General features: G+C 34.7%; 1 protein-coding gene across 1 annotated transcript; it reads left to right on the top strand.

The window, feature by feature from the left end:
* The first annotated feature begins 4,518 nt into the window (after positions 1-4,518).
* Positions 4,519-15,627, top strand: LOC112521105 (BRISC and BRCA1-A complex member 2). Its single transcript, XM_025129785.1, has 13 exons — positions 4,519-4,656; positions 4,779-4,866; positions 5,714-5,894; positions 5,987-6,077; positions 7,389-7,424; positions 7,551-7,649; positions 10,772-10,902; positions 10,990-11,038; positions 11,181-11,270; positions 11,349-11,402; positions 14,170-14,235; positions 14,942-15,045; positions 15,123-15,627. The coding sequence occupies exons 1-13, from the start codon at positions 4,579-4,581 to the stop codon at positions 15,190-15,192; spliced, it is 1,137 nt and encodes a 378-aa protein (XP_024985553.1). The 5' UTR covers positions 4,519-4,578; the 3' UTR covers positions 15,193-15,627.
* The last annotated feature ends 1,764 nt before the right edge of the window (positions 15,628-17,391 follow it).

Genomic DNA, 17,391 nt, shown 5'->3' with positions numbered 1-17,391 from the left:
AATATAATTATTTTTTTTGTAAATGTAAGTATTTTTTTGTTATATTTGTTTAATTTTATAGATCTAAATACTTTTTGGTTTAAAAAATATTAGGGACTTAATCGTTTAAAATATGAATGTTTATTGGGGTTTTTTCGGACTTTTTTTTCACTATTTTAGCACTTAAATTAGTTGTACAAGTCATAATAATATATCCAACAAGTTTTTGAAAAGTCTAAAGAGTTATGTAACATGTTTTGGATTGTTCAATGAGTTATTTAACATGTTTTAAATTGTCCAATGATTTATTTATTCCAAAAAATTGTCCAAGAAGTTATTTAACATGTTTTGAAATGTCAAATGATTTATTTATTCCAAAAAATTGTCAAAAGGCTTAATTATTCCAAACATTAAAGTGTATTAAATTTTTTTTAGACTTTCTTAAAAAAAAAACATAAGTTATTTTAAATAAGCAATCTTAACCCCCTAAAATTACACAAGTGTCGTTCTCTTCCACACCCAACAGAACCATCGAGGTACCTTCTGAGTTCTGAGACCATCATTGTTCCCATGCTCCAGTTCTCCGGCGAACACTAGTGACACTTCCTCCAGTCCATGCATGTTTCCGGTGAACAATGTGCAACCGTAGCAGAACCACATCGTCTTCTCCCCTTCCCCACCGTCCTCACCTATTTTCGGTCCCACTCCCATCTCCGGCCTAAATCATGAATTCCGGTTCAAATACTCTCTTCTCCGGCCGAAACCTTAACCGTCCCTCTTTTCACGGCTGCCATGAAATCTATTGATGAATGGAATCCAAGGGCCTAAACCCAAATGATCCAATATTTATAAAGGTGGTCTCAACGATAATTTGAACTCCAATCTCAAACTCACATAGATTCAAATCTCTATTTCTTACCATCTATACTTTTGCACCTCCCTTCCTCTAGATCTATTTTTCTTCGCAAATCCCATATGGAAATTAACGGTTCTATCCAAACAAGGGGTTGGTGGAGGCTGTTGTGAAAGAATAAAGCTTCCCATGCCCACCGCTCTTTTTCTATCACCGGTCACCACCCACCACTCTTCTTCCATCAATATAATGTATCTCCAATCTAGATGGGTTTGAAAACTTGAGGATAAATAATAGTGGTGGAAGGGGTGAGGTGAATGGGCATAGAGAAACATAAAGACAAGCAAAAACACAAAAACAAGTTTAATTTGGTTTCGGCATATGGATTGATTTTGCTTTGAGGTTGTTTTCTGGTGTAGTCGAGGGAGTTGGTTTTGGAAGAGAAAGCGGTTTTACTGGAAATAGGGTTTATATCGGCGACAAAAGCATAGGGAGGTTGTGGATGAAGTGGGGTTGTATCAAGAGTATATATATGTCACGTTATTCGTTAAGTGTTTATCGGTAAAATTTAACTCTATCATTTATTTATCAGATAAGATTTTAGTCCATCAAAACGATATCATATGTAACAATTTACTCAGTAAAAGTTATCGTCCTCACTTACCGGATAAGACTCTTAATTTTTGTCTCATTCTTACTGGGTAAGATTTTTGGTTCTTATCGTATTCATCCAGTAAGGTAACTCACTTGATAAGCACCTATCCATACAAACTTTTGATAAACGGCAAAATAACAATAGATGATTATATTAATTTGTTTTTTTTTTATCTTTTGACAAAAAATATAAGAAAAGGGTAAAAATATAAAACACCCACGTTAACATTCGACAAGCATTTTTTTTAACAAAAAACTATTTATAAAATTTATCCCCATCTATTTAAAATGTGTTATAAAAACCCCTCATTCTCTAATGTAAAAACATTTTTCCCTAGTCACATTACAATCTATCATCCTCTATTTAGATGTTTGATAAAAATCCCTAATTTAATTGTGTTATTTTCATCATCTTGACGAATTTTAAAAAAATATATATTTTATTATAAAATATATTTGGTTTAATTATAAATATTTAATAAATTAGATTAATTAATCAAAATATAATAAGATATAAAATAAAAATATGATAAAGGAAAGGTGTAAAATGAAAACTGTAATAAGTCTCAACTCCAACAAGTTGGAGTTCATCAACCTTTTCATCAAATTATTTTCACTCAGTGCATGAAAACCTTTTTAAAATAATAAAAATAACATATTTAATGTATAAGTTATTAAAGGTTTTTTGTTCAATGATTTTTTTTTTTTTTCATTTTACCTCCTTAAAATTTTATTTTATCCCCTTTTTTAATATAAATTTTATTTTAAACCTTAATATATTTTGATTGATAAATCTAATTCGTTAAATATCTATAATAAAACCAAATATATTTTATAACAAAATACAATATTAAAAACATCTAGTTAAATTGAAATGACACTAACATCGAATACCTACAAAATTATAAAAATCATATAATATATTAGTCGTCTTATATTTTTTAACGAACTGATTTTTGTGTGTCCTTGTCATTATATTTTTATATCAATAAGTTTTATTGTTTATTTATTTTATTAAAATACATACTTCATTTGAAAGAAAATAAAATGTCAAGTAATTTTTAAATATCACTTACTGTAATGTTTTTAAATATTTGAATTTTAATATTAAGTAATTTTTGTTTTCGAAAAATATGACGAAAAGTCCTGAACTTTAAGATGAGAGTGGCTTTTATGAAATATTTTAAATAGATGAAAGTAAATTGTAATGGAATTGATGAAAAAGCGTTTGAAAGGGTTTTTACATTGGAGAATATTTATAAAATAGGTTTTTGTAAAAAATTGACGTGATAAAAGTAAAAAATCTTCTAGTAATTTACGCATTAAGTTAACGGAATTAGCGGCATGGACCCAATCAAAAACAAAATCAGAACCATAATGATTATATATAATTAATTTGTTTGGGAGACTGAATCTAATGTGATACTATATTCCCTAATATATAATACTCATGTGATACTAAATTAAAGACGCCTACGACCTTGATGCGACCTAGATTGCGGACAAATTGCCCTTGCACCACTAGGCCCTCATGTATATTATCAAATGTGATAAATTGTTTTTGATGTGATGATATAATCTATCACATATGATACTAAATCAGATACGTAGACGACCTTTGTCGTGATCTAGGTCGGATGACATGTCCTCCGTACACCACTGGGTCTTCTCATGTGTATTATTACGTGTATTATCACATGGGATAAAAATGTTTTCGTAAAACGAATATATTCTCGTTTAAACCTACACTTACACAATCCAACCCCATCATCTTCCTCTCATATCTTCCTCCCCTTTTCAGTGCCCTTGCACCCATATTTGGGAACTCCACCATTGTCAGCATGAACCCACTTCTCTTTTGCCTGTAAGTTATGCCTTTTTCCTTCTTACAACAAATTTCCTTTGAAAACTCCACCATGGTAGTCGAAGTTTATATAATCCTAATAATATTAGGGCCGTTTATTAAATGCTTACTTGGTAAGTGCTTATCAGATAAATTTTCTTATCGTATGAACATGATAAGAGTCAATAATCTCACCGGGTAAGAGCGATGAGAAAGATGAAGAGTCTTCCTCCGTAAGTGATACTCATACCCAGGTAAGCACTTACCCGGTAAATTGTTGCATTCGATACGTTTTGATGTATTAAAATCATATACATCAAAATAAATGATAGTATTGACTGCTGTAAATAACCACTTAACGAGTAAGCATTTAAGTAAACATCCTTTTATTGTTCCATGATCTCAATGACCCATCATCAAAAATCAACTATATTCAATGTCCTCAATTAGATGAGACTTTTTCATTTTATTGGTATATGTATATAATCAGACTGGTTCATTATATTGGTATAATAAATATACACACCCATTTAATATGATTGTATTTGATGAGCCTTCTATATTATATTCTAGTCATCCATTATGATTTTAAATCAAACATTGTTTGTAAACATAAGTTAGCTTGTTTTTTAAGTTTTCAATTGAATGTACATAAGCTAGTTTATTAAAACGCTAGTTGGAATGACTTTTTATAAGATTTTTTGACATTTCTTTTTTCAAGTATAACATTGATTAATACCAACTGGTATTTATTATCATTAATAATAAAATTGATCATTACTAACATTAATAAATATGAATAAAAAATTATCAGTTAACTTTAATTATATATGAATTATTATTAATCATATCAATTATTTTATACTATTATTTTCTCAATCACTATTCAATGTATTTAGTTATTAGAAAACAAATATATTTAAAAATATTTATTTTAAGTTATACAAAAATTAAAATTTACTTATTTTATTTCATAATCCTAATCATAGTCTCAAATACACACCAATTTTAGTATAAGTTTTGCGCTGATTTTTCTTTCAAAATTCAATCATATATTAAAGAGAAATAATTAATAGTCATTTTCAGATCACCTCTCATCATTTCTTTCTTCTAAAATTTAATTACAGAGAAATTAATTAAAATGACAATTTAACTAAACCGCTGGAGGAAGTCCGGTCTGACTGAACCAAACCCAAATTTGATCGCTGGAGTCCGTCGGCGAAGCAGCATCACACACGATCTCCAAGCCATGGCGGTTGATAGCATGCCTCCCATCGTCTACACACAGCTCAATTACCTTCTCACTCATTCCCCTCACTCCATCAAGGTATGTGATTCCGTACTCAGGGTTACAGGAAGATTTACACACGAACTTGAAAAACCCTAGGTCAGAAATTCAGAATCAGATGTTTATATTTCACATTTTGTTTCCTCTGTTGTCTTCTTCAGGTTGAGCAGATATGGTCTGGTTCGAAGAATCCTGGTTTGCTTGATCGATTTACATTAGCGATACCCTTCTGTCTCGATTATATTAAATGTGAGTTCACTAGATTTTTTGTTTTGGTATTTTCCGTTGACCTGTTTAATTGGTATTAGGGATTCATCTGTCTGTTGATGTTTCAAAATAGTCAAAGAGCATTTTCCTTTTCTGATCAGACGTATTCTCCCCCATTCGAAAGAAAACCGCTCCTGACATTACATATGTGGGTTTTGATCTTTAGATGCAGAGAACAGCATTGGTGGTAAATATGCAACAAATTCCATATTAAATTTGCATTTGGAAAGTACTTTGTTGTTCATTAAACTCCAAAGTGGATCTTCTGTTACGGGACTCATGGTTTTATTCATTAATCCAACAAATCAAGGAAAAGTCTTATTTTACTTGATACATAGTTCTGCCTGATCAGGAAAAATAGAAATGAAAATCAAGAACCTTCTCCATGCCGGTTATGCATAGTAGTTTTGAGGACAGAGAAACTGATAGAGACTTGTAATTGAAGTTGATACCCAACTGTCTTACCTTTTAGTACAGTCTATCTGCTGTGGACAAGAGATACACTTTGCTTTTGAGGTTAATAAGCTACTCTTCAAATTCCAAAATTGAAATAAATAGTACTTCTAGAGAAAAGACTTATAACTGCATTACAATTTAGAACAAGTAGCACAGGAAAATGTTGGTGTTAAATGTGTAATGGGGTTTGAAATCAAATCTCATTTTGAAGGTATTTGGTTCAATCTTAAAAGTCAAAGTGTTCCTCCATTTATCGATGGAAGGAAGCATTTATTAGCTTCATGTATGCATATTTGCATTTTAAAAAATTTATGCTGATAAACTTCTTGTTGTGAGCTAGGTTTATAACCAGATTCCGGTGTTCTAATTATAGGGGATGTTATCTACAATGCACAATTTCCGTTGCTGGCACCGGATATTGTTTTTGGACCTGAAGATGAGAACTTTCGACCATACCCTGCTGGCGGAGAAGGAGACTTGAAACCTAAGAACAGTTTATCTGATTGGAATTGCAAAGACCCAACTAGGCTATTGTCTCTGATTCTTGAACTTAGGTATTTAACCCCTTATAGTAAGCTCAGATGAAATGTTTATATTATGAATGCTGCCCATTTAGTATGTGTAAAGGATTATGTTTACACTGCAGGAGTTTGTACATGGCATACCAGAAAAAACGTGTTGGGGAAGTTGATGATGAAAGACTGAAGTTTGAAATCAACACCATTTATTCTCGGGAGGTAATCTTTCAAAGTATAAAGTACTGGTTTTCTTAGCAAGTAGCAGGAATAAATCTATATAAAGCTGGGTTTGTTGTCATATAATGACATCATGTGCATTTGATGGTTACAACCTATGGCTAGAAGGCTTTATGATCGACTACATGGACTTTTTTGGTTTGAATTTTTAAATGTGATTAAATAAAAAGAGGAATAGGTTTACGAATTGGTTCTCTTTTAGCTAGCTGTTAGATGATTGATCATCTTTTGTAGAAAGTAGTATCACATTTGAGTATTGCTAATATGTATCTAGTCAAGGAAGAAATGTAATAATGGTAGAAGGATGGGATGCAAATACCTTCCTATAGCTTCATGGGGTTGGTTAGCTTTCTAATTCCCACAAAAATTGTACCAAGGATAAAAGTCTCATAGTTTAAGGTATTGGGTAAAGGTTAACTATCCAACTTCTGTGGTCACAACCTTACAGCTTTTCTTTCCATAATGTTTGAAGTCGTTATTGGACACTATAATTTTTATTACTTATTTTTTCTTATTATATATAGCTTGGATGAGTGCACTTGAGTTAAAGTAAAAGCAAGATAATACTTAGGTTCAAGAATGTGTTTGGTTTATATACGAATTACGGGATAATCCATTTTTCCAATTAGTTTGGTTTAAACTTGAATATAATACACCCATGTATAAATGTAACCGCATTTATCTTTAAATTTTAGCATCGACGAATCTTACATATAACATACACTTGCAACATGGAGTCATATCAACGGAAACTTGCTTTGGCACAAGTAAATACCTCCCAAGGCTTGACAAGGTAAGGCAGCCTTTGCTGGTTATTGCGGCTCTGCTAATGAAACTTCTGTTGGTGTTTAGTATTAGTGGGCATAAGGCTTTTGTTGTTATATCTGGGCCACGAGATAATGATCTCATTTAGTGTTCGGAATTAGTCATTGTTATTTAGAGAATATTGAAATACATTGCACATAAGATGGCCCTGTGAGCCAAGACAGCTAAATTGAGAAGTAATAAAAATATAAAATAAGCCCTAACATGATCATCTATTATAACTTCTAAGAGGATTTGTTTGTTGATGGCTTCCTCTATACAGCCAACCTCCTAACAGTACTAAAAACTTGTCTATACTTATCAAGGATTTATGGCATGAAGTGAGCTGCACCTGTTATGATTTGTACTTTGTATCATTTTCCATCTGAAATCGTAGTAGCACATTGTTACCGTAAGAAGGTTCATGCCTGCTATATTTGAATTTTTTGCCATTGTAAAATATTCTAATCATGTGTAATCATCCTCCAGGGAATTGAAATGTATATGAGCTCTGGCGTTGACAAGGTATTTTGTATGAGTTGCATACTTGCACTTGGTTATTTTTTTTTGAATTTTGTAAGCTCCAACAGCAACATGCTTTTTATTTTGTGATGATGTTAGTGGTGTATGTGCCATTGAACTGTAGTGTAGCCAGAAGAGGTAAAATTTGCAGTGCCTTTGCTGGAGATGGATTTAAACAAAATGGTTGCAGGGTCAACCTGGCGTCACCAGCAGAAGATATACTTACAGGTTATCTTGTTTATGTCGCACATTTAGATATTCCATGTATGCAATCTTGCTACAGAACAGAATTGTCAATAACTGTTGGTGCATATGTAGTAGATAGTGAAGATATATTTCTTTTAGAGAACCCATCTTTTGTGTTACAGTTTACCCTAGCCATCCTAATAATCTAGATTGCCAAGTTGATTTTCTTTAGCCTTAATGTGCCTAGTTTGGAGGTTTATTTTACAAACCATGTAATTCTTACAAACTTTACAAACTGATCTCAACCATACATGTAGATAATCAACAGTGTGGATTAAATCGGTTCCTAAATTTACTCTCAACCGCATTGTATAACCGCCTCTAAATTTCAAAATAAACAAAATCAATGATTGAGATTAGGTTTGTAGGGTTTGTAAGAATTACATGGTTTGTACTTGAAACTCCCCCTATATATATTCTTTATGCTGAAAACAAAGGCAAGTCACAATATATCCAAACCTATCCTTTCCGTCTTCTATTCCTATTGCAGCAATGTATTTAAGAATAAGAAGACCAACTGGGCAGTGGTACATGTCCTGTAGGGTTGGTAAGGGGAAGGTGCATTGGGCTATTGGCAAGCATTCACTACTGATTTTATTGGAAGGTTTGGTTTGGTTTGGTTGACACTTAGGATATGCATGTAGAATTCAAGCAGCTCACATGGCTTGGGCCTGTGGCTTGATACCAGGACCATTTCGAGGAATTGAGGAGGCCAGGGGTCTTTTGGCCAAGCCACCTGTACCACCGATGAAGTTCTTTCTTTGTTACTTCATAGGAGGCTTTGCAGCACTGAGAAGATTTGCAAACTTCTGGAGCCAGTTTATCTAACTCAGACCTAGGGATATGTGGAAAAAGACCATTGTAGGAAGCAGATACGTGACTCCTAAGCATGCTGCTTCCAATTCAGCTTTAGGTAGAGGGAAATCAGTAATCAACAACCTCTGTTACAGAGAAACCTCATAAACCAAGCCTCATTATACTATCAGATTGAACTCTTGGTAGAAGAATTACTGCAGCTTAGAGAGATCAAAGGTGGGCACATTTTCCCCCTTTGAATAGAGATACTGATGTACCCTAGCTTAAATCGTAACAGAAATTGAACTCCACAGCCCTAATCGCAAGCGGTAAACATACAGTGGCTGAAATACAGTAGCTAGAACACGTCGATTGTAACATACAACAGTGAAAATCGTCGGCCAATCTATTGAAACATGAAATCGATGCAATTCCCAGACTTTCGAGAGGTCTGGGTACTCTCCCTGAGCTTACGCTCCAAACTAACTCCACCGAAAATACAAAACAGAATACCCACTTCCTCTAACAGCAACCTATTTAAGCAAGACAAGATTACCAATCTACCCCTCCCCTATTCCTGTTTACAGTAAGACTCGACAACACAATTAGACTTAGCTTCTTCTTCTATACGTAAACCTCAAAGGAGGTTTATCAATACTCCCCCCCAAAAATTTCACCTTGTCCTCAAGGTGACACTAGGAAATTGCTGAAGAAATGCCTCAAGATTCTCCCAAGCCCATGTTCCCTACTCCTCTCCGGTGGTAATCCCGGCGGCCTGTTAATAACTGATTCATATTCTCTTAGTAGTGGATCCAAAACAACATTTGTTTCTGTCATTTCCTCCGAAAATACTGAACAAGTACCCAATTCCACCAACACGCCCTGTCCTTCATGGTTGATCACCTTTCCGATAGCTTTTAGCGACACCATCGAACGTCCCAGAGATGGATCACCCTTTAACGTAATGGATTTTCCCCCACAAGTGAATTTCATTACCTGTAACTTCCAATTGATATACGTTGCTCCTAGTGTTTCCAACCATTGCATTCCGAGAATCACATCATTGTTACCCAAACCCAACGGAAGAAAATCTTCCCGGATTTCAATATCGGGTAAAAACAGCGTAATACCCCTGCAAATTCCCTCCCCTTTCTCCGTATTTCCCGACCCTAGTGTAATAGTATATTCGCCAGTAATTTCCACTTTTAAATTTTGCCGTTTAACCAAGTCATATGATATAAAATTGTGTGTTGCACCGCTATCGATTAACACCACAACTTTTTGTTCGCCTATTCTTCCTTCCAATTTCATAGTTTTAGGATTCGTTAAACCGACAACGGAATTTAAATGTACCTCAACCTTATCACTAACTTCAGCTGCATTAAAACTTCTTTCTTCCACTTCTGGTTCCGCATCATCAGTTAATTCCTCTTGAACCAGTAAAACATTCATCTCTTTCCTTTTACACCTATGGCCGGGAGCGTACTTTTCATCACAGCGGTAACATAGACCCAAAACTCTTCGTTGTTGCACCTCTTGATCGGACAGCCGACGGAAACTGGATCCCGTTTTGCTGGTGGAACTTGGCGAGTTAACAGATCCCCCGGTACTATTCGAAGACTGATAAGACGAATTGTTTTTCCACTCGGGGMTTGGATGGAGATATGARTTRGTCTTCTTACKATAAACCGAAGTCCTTTCCCTTGCCAACACTTTTTTTTTCAAATCGATCTTCATGGCTACCTCCATTGCTTCGCTAAGCGTCAACGGATTCATTAATCTCAATTCTACTTTAATCGATTCTTCCAATCCGTTAATGAATTGACTCAAGAAAATCTGCTCCGGTATTCCGTCTAACGGTGCCGCCAACTCGACAAATCTCCTCCTATATTCTTCAACTGATTCTTCTTGTCTCACTAATAGAAATTGTTCGCATAAAGAACCTGCTGTCAAGGAACGAAACTGCCTTAACAGCAGCTGCTTCAAATCCTCCCACCTGGTAATCGGATGTCGTTTATGCTCCCATTGAAACCATTTTAACGCGTCACCTTCCAACGAAATGAACGACACATCAATTCTTTCTTGTTGACTCAACTGGTTCAGCGTAATTAGAACTTTATGAATTCTTAATGAAAATTGGTTCTTTTTTGCTTTTGTTATCAATGATGTATAGTACTGAATGGCATTCTTCCTGAATGTTCTACAATTTATTTTTACGTGGATAGATTGAAGTTTAACATTGAGCATGTAACATATCTCAAGAAAAATTGTCAGTCTTCTTGACCTTTGCTGTGGTTGGATCAATACAGGTTATATATCCTGTCAGTAGAAAATATTTGGCAATGGCTTCAGCTCCACGTTTAAAATTGGTATCATCACCTGAGTTGAAGGCTTTCTTCTCCATTGATGAGTTCAGGCTTCCTTCTTGGTTGGAAGGGATGTAAGTGCTATCTATTCTTCTGTTCCATTCTTATTCAGGGACTTTATTGGGACATCCGCAATATTATTTTTAATTTCTCTTCTGAAGGTGCATGGCTGAATATCTTCCCACTTTAGAGGAGATGCTTGAATCACAGGTTAGTCTAATCCTTCCATATTCGCTGGTAGTTGGACTGACTGTATTTTATGTCTATTAGTTTTCTTATGCTTAGCCTGCCATTTGCTGGTTGATATTTTATTCTTTATTTCTTTTTACCATTTCTCTTTCCCCCTCTACAGATAAGAGATTCTATTTCATCTATTGAAGTTAGAAGGAAGTTTATTACAGCATTGGCTATTCCTTTTGGAAGGCCAGTAGAATCTGATCCAGTATGTGAAAATTTATTTTTAGGTTTGGATGAGTCTGTTATTTGAATGAAACTTTATATTTTATGTTTGGCTTGCCAGGTATTTTGCAGGAAGGCAACATTTCTAGCTTGCTCTGGCGTGTTTACATTTCTGGTACGTTTGATATCAGTTACTTCATGTGTGTGACACTAGTATTAACTGTCAAATTTAATTACAGCTGCCTTAACAATGTGTAAAATCATGTAAAATAAAACAATTCACTAGGTTCAGTTTTTTTAGAAGTTCCTTCATTAATAATGAAAGGGTGTTTACAAAATGAAATTGATTTATGATAAAGAAGAAAAGCACTTTTAGGACCCAGCACCACACCCTCATGGAGGATTATCCTATGCTCTGTATGCTTGAGAAATGTGAACTTCTAAGCCCAATTTTTTGTTTTTGCACAATAATTGGATCCACATTGAATTTAACTAAAATTAGAGCGTCTGCAGTTGCATCTCCTTTTGTACTATAGCTTATAGTTTTCTGTACCACAAAAGCATAGTGGTTGGTGATACTCTTCATGGTGTCATATTCATGCATTCCTAGCAGAGGGTACATATAAATGAGGTTTCAGAACTAAACCCCTAGCCACATCATATCTGGCCTATATCTATGTCCCAATGTGATCATAGAAGAGAATTGACTACGCACTTGGCTATTGAAGTTGGGTACTTTGTGAGCTGAGTTTCCGAATGGACATTATGTGGCCATCAGCATCAGAAGTCATGGCAGGATCTGTGGTTATTAGTATTCTTTTGAGGGGCTTCTTGGGAGTGGTTGGTACTCATAGCAACAAATCAGTAGCTGTGACCTCATGTTGAGAGCACATTTCTGCAAGTGCTTTTGTGTAGGAAATCCCTTCATTTTAGAAGTGGTAGGATAGTGTACCTATTAAGAAACAAATAAAAGCAGAAGGCTTCTTGTTTCTCCATGATGATTTGCACTTTAGATTTACTTTAACATCAAGTTGACAAAGATGTTAAAATGCTTAGGCTCCAGAATGAGGTCTATTTGCATTTATTCCGTTATGATCATACAGTTTGCATCTGCTGTGCCCAATGTGAGTTACTGGATGATGTGTGATTTGTTATGTGAACTGATGATTGATGTACTAATTATGTTAAAGAATAGTGGTTAGAAAAATGAAAGGCTTCAGAGTTGGAAGCCACAACCCAAGATAGTCTCCAAAGAGAAATATTTAATATTACCTTAATTTAATCAAGTACCTTCTGATTAGGATGATTTAAGCTACATCTCTTTATAACACCAGCCAAGGCACTGCATTACTCGTCTGTTAGAAATGAGGAGAAATTGGAGGCTGGGGATTGCTGTTGCCAGCAATCCTGATTATGGCGTAATGTGAAATTGAGAAGTGGCAAAGTGAAACTTCGTCATTTTTTCTATTGTCTACTGGTTCAGGGACTGCATGGCCCTCAGTCCCCCCTGATTACAGATAAAAAGTTTGTTTTGGCAAAACCAGACTGCACTCTGGTTTGGTTTTTGATTGATAGTACCCCATATGATGGGTTTTATAAGTATTTGAATTCATGATACCTTCTTTTTCATTTATGACCCTACTTTTTTGTAATTCAAAACAAACCTTGGGGAATCATAAGTCAATGATGGTGGTGATAATGGGGAAGTTCGTGATGCAAATGGAAGGGGCTGGCTAGAGAGGGGCAGCTTTAGGGGGGATTAAAAACAGATAGAAAAAGAAAGACAATAACTAAATGATGAAGCTGAAAGTAAAGGGGTTGTTGCCTGAACGTAGTATTTCTATGCAATGTATAAAAAAAATGCTTTATACGAGCAGTTTTTCCTACAGTTCTGTTCTAGACAAGACTCTGGTCACAACCACATCAAAAGTCGAAAAAACATCTATTTAATGGTGCACCAATCAAGCAGGGTCACCTGAGCTGAATATAGTGAGTAGAATAATCTCATTGATCTCCAATATATGTTAGTCTAATAAGCGGATATTCATTTGGTCTAGGCCATATAAATTCTCTCAGAATTGAATTGTCAAGCCTTGTACATAATATTGGTATTGTAAGAGACTAAGAATAGATAAATGTGGGGATGAAATGCTCGAAGCCAATAGCTAATAGCCTAATACTAATTATGGCTATTTAAGATAACAGAAAAATGTAACATGGAAAAAATAAAATGTTTCGAGGGAGGGTCTTCCTCTTCTCCCTCGATACTTTGCTGACATGTAAATAACTATAAGCACCTGCTCCCCCCCCCTGCAGCGCGGGGCAAAAAGAAAGAAACCCCAGAAGCTCTTGCATGTTCCTACACTCATACCCATTTATTTGAATACTCTCAAAGGTGGGTTGTTTCCCATCGCGCGCAATCTTATCAGATCATGGCCTTCAATTTCAACAGAGGAGAACATTGCTGTGTGTAATACCATTTGCTTCAATATGCTTAGGTTTTATGTTGAAGATTCCTTTAAGCATGTCTAAACTATCTTGTTTCTAAATTGCCTTCTGAGTACAAGCATTATTGTAATCCAACGTTCATTTCCAATTTAGTTGCCACAGGGTTCAGGCAAGGTCACGTTGTAGTAGAGCCATCCATGAACTTGCAATCTTGAAGCCTCATTTATAGTAAATGTATTTCCACTGCATGCAAGCTTTTCTTGATTGTGAACTCTCTTTTTCTTTTTCCTTCCAATTTTTGTTTGGTTAATTGCATACGTCGCATACTATGTTGTTCACGATAAGAAGTTCCACAAACTAACAGAAATAACAAAAATAAATAAATTCTATTTGGCTTTGCCTCTTCAAGTGACTCGATAAGATAGACTGACCAATTTCCAACTTCCCAAGGATTTAACCCATCAAGCTCTTATCTTCTGTTTTACGGTATATAGGTGCACATTTCCCTTCCACTTCAGTTCCCAAGGCAACAGCCGGCTCTGATGCTTCAAAGTTCGCAGGTAGCAGATCCATTCTCTATAAACATACATATCTTTATATCCTTGTAAATATAGCATATGTTTCAACATGTTCAGGCTTTTCCTGCACCAGTAACTTTGAGCTATTTGTTACATGCATAGACTAAGGGCTTGCTTGGTTCAGTAAAGGGAATTGAAACGGAAATAGGAATGTTGGGGAATGGGAATGGTATTCTCGTTGCATTGATAATGATTGGTTGATGCTGGACAATATTACTGTCTGCTACACTTGAAGGTTCCTGGAAAACCAGTCCCCAATATCAATGGGTCAATTTAGGTTGTATTTTATTTCAAATGGGTAAATTTTAAATTTTTTGCTAAAACTGAAGCGGATCAAATGAGTTGAAAGTCGGGCAAAGTGTCAAATGCTTACAACCTCCTAAATCCCAGTATTAAAAAGTTAGACTATTATTTTAACTTTTGTAACTGTATTATTAATAACATTTTGGGAAAAACGACAAAAACATTGTTGGTAGGTCAACCCAATCCGAACTGACCCGCTTTGACAATCATTAATTAGTTTTGACATGTTACCCAACCCAATGCAACCCACCCATCGTTCCACTTCTAAAACAAATGGATGCTCTCACTGCTCTTTAAATCATATCCATTATTTCTTCTTGTTATTCTGAAAATGCTTTTGACTGTTTCCATCTGAACGAGGTTGTTGTTTTGTTGAATTTTGAAGCATTTTCACTCTCACCCTGGTAATGCACCGATCAAGTCGGCTATTTTGCAAGATTATCCATGGAGTCCAAGATGGGATGTGGTAGAAATGGCAGACAGGATCTTGTAAGTTGTTCAAACCCAATTGTGTAGTTCCATAGATTTCGTGACCAATTCTCATGAAGTTTAACTCATTATGACAGCGATTATCTCGTGGAAGAATGTTTGAATTTCAAGAAACACTGCAATGAAGTACTGGTGCAGCAGCGTTAGTGTTATGATTGCTTGTATCATCCGCACAAATTAAGTAGTCTTAAGTTGTCCTGTTCGATTTCAGAATTCCCGTGGTGTAACGCAATTCTGTTTGTGATATTAACAGAATTTGGTAAATACGCTCCTAAAATCCTGGTGCTGATTAGTTTCAGCTGCTCCTAGAATGCTGAAACTCATCAAAGGCTTGGAAGAAAACACATATTCCATATAGTCCGTTTCCGAGGCTTAAATGCTTGAAAATCCGACCTAGGTAACGGATTCTGTACCAAAATTAATGGGTAAATGCTGACTGGGATAAGAGGTGTGACTGGTAAGTTTCACTTCCATGTACGAAAGCGGAAGTAGTTGATAAAAGTTGTTTATTCTTTGTTAAACGTTTGTCGTTCTGGAGCTGGAAGTGAATGTGGCTAACTACTTGGTGATCTTCCGATTCAACCAACTTTTTTGAGTTGGTCGATAAGCTTTGATAACCAACTTTACTTCACGCTAACCCTAAAGTCCCGTTTGGTTTGAAGGAATAGAATGAATTTAGAGGAGTTTGCATTTCAATCTATTCCAGTTCCATGTTTGGTTTTTTGGATTGTCTGAATTTAAAATCATAGGATTTAATTGAAATCCTTCAAACATAGGATTTGAATCCTTAGGGAGTGCTCGGGATTTCACGAGATTTCGTAGGATTTTATGCAATAAGGTTTTAGAATATGTTAAAAACATTTGTTTTGTAATAATCGATTAATAAAAATGTAATTCAATTATTTGTAAGTTTTTATAAATTATTTATATATAATGAAATCCAATTCCATTCCAAATCTTACAAACCAAAGATATGAATGATTTTAAATCCATTCCAATCTAAATCTTTCAAAAACGATCATGTAATCCGAACGACCCTAAATGTTGTCATGATGGGTAAGACATGAGTTTTATATGTTGGTTTTATGTGGAAAACGCCATTCTACAACAATTTTAACTAGTTGGATCCTTGGATTAAATGTCATAGATAAAGACCGATAATTTTATCAGTTGAAAACATAAGAATTAAGAATCTTAACTGGTAAGTGAGGGAAAATATATTTAGAGGCTGTTGGATAGAGCTGTCTGTGGATTAATCTTTTTCTATAGATTGTGAAGGATTTTATTTCTGTGCATGGAAAAAGTTTGTTTTTAATTGTGAGGAATGGGTTTAGGAAAAAAAAAACTTGGCCTTTTATATAACTTCTATAAGCTCACTGAATAAGTCATTTTCCATATTATTGAACAACTACCAAATATTTACATATAATCGACTGGAGAAGTTGCGAGTCACCTTAAGTTTGTTAAGTTGTTAACAAACAAGCTCTTATCCAACTAGCTTTTATCAGATAAGAGAGGTTTATCAACAGTCTGTTTTGATGGTCGTAGATGCTATCGGTAAAAAAAGGATGATTTTTTTTCTTCTGCAAATGCTTATCTAATAAAGGTCTGTTAAAATCGTCTTGATGCAGTTTATAAAAAATATATATAAATTGTGAATTTTATTTTGACGTTTTTCTGATATAGAAAACCGATTAAAAAAACTCGATTGGGTTTAAATTTGATAGTAGTGTAAGATTCTCTATATGAACCATCTAACATGAATCAATAAGTAAATGAACGAAATCTAACCTGGTACAGTAGGGCTTGATGCTGTTTCGTGTACTTGTTGCTCCATCGTCTTCTTCCAGTTTCACACCATATTCTGCCCTTTGTGATGGATAAGGATATGCAGAGATTTGTGTACTGGATGAGGCATGAAACAGAGTATGGATGGCATATATGTACGTTTCTTAACAGGTTAACAGTTACCCCCATCAGGTAACTGTTAATAACCACCATACYAAGGGTTGTGTCCCTTCATACTTTATATTTATACCACAATATGTATTCACAAGACTGATCATTCAATAAACTTATAAGTATTATAAATCAACTCTTAATTTACATAATTCAACTRGTCATAAAAATATGAATTTAGCAATATGTTACTTGTTCTCTTCATGTATTACAATCTCCCACTGAACAAGATAACATATTGAACTAGCTTGACCATCTTAAGTGTGCACCTGATTATGTTTGTTGATTTATATTTTCTTATCAACAGATTCTTACTTATCAGAATATGTGAGTTTAATACTCAATGATATTGAGCAGACTCGCATAGTCATGATGACTAAGAATCAA

This window comes from Cynara cardunculus (assembly GCF_001531365.2).
Source record: "Cynara cardunculus var. scolymus isolate 2C chromosome LG 11, CcrdV1, whole genome shotgun sequence".
NCBI classification, from domain to species: Eukaryota; Viridiplantae; Streptophyta; class Magnoliopsida; order Asterales; family Asteraceae; genus Cynara; species Cynara cardunculus.
The sequence above is the reverse complement of the archived record's forward strand: the minus strand, read 5'-3'. Positions and strand labels throughout refer to the sequence as shown.

What these genes read in the sequence shown, in the direction of transcription:
- LOC112521105 (XM_025129785.1), top strand. Translation starts at nt 4,579, where the DNA reads ATGGCGGTTGATAGCATGCCTCCCATCGTCTACACACAGCTCAATTAC. An exon ending in AGCAGAAGATATACTTACAG is followed by an intron (nt 7,650 to 10,771) that starts GTTATCTTGTTT and finishes GGATCAATACAG; the next exon opens with GTTATATATCCTGTCAGTAG. An exon ending in TGATGCTTCAAAGTTCGCAG is followed by an intron (nt 14,236 to 14,941) that starts GTAGCAGATCCA and finishes TGAATTTTGAAG; the next exon opens with CATTTTCACTCTCACCCTGG.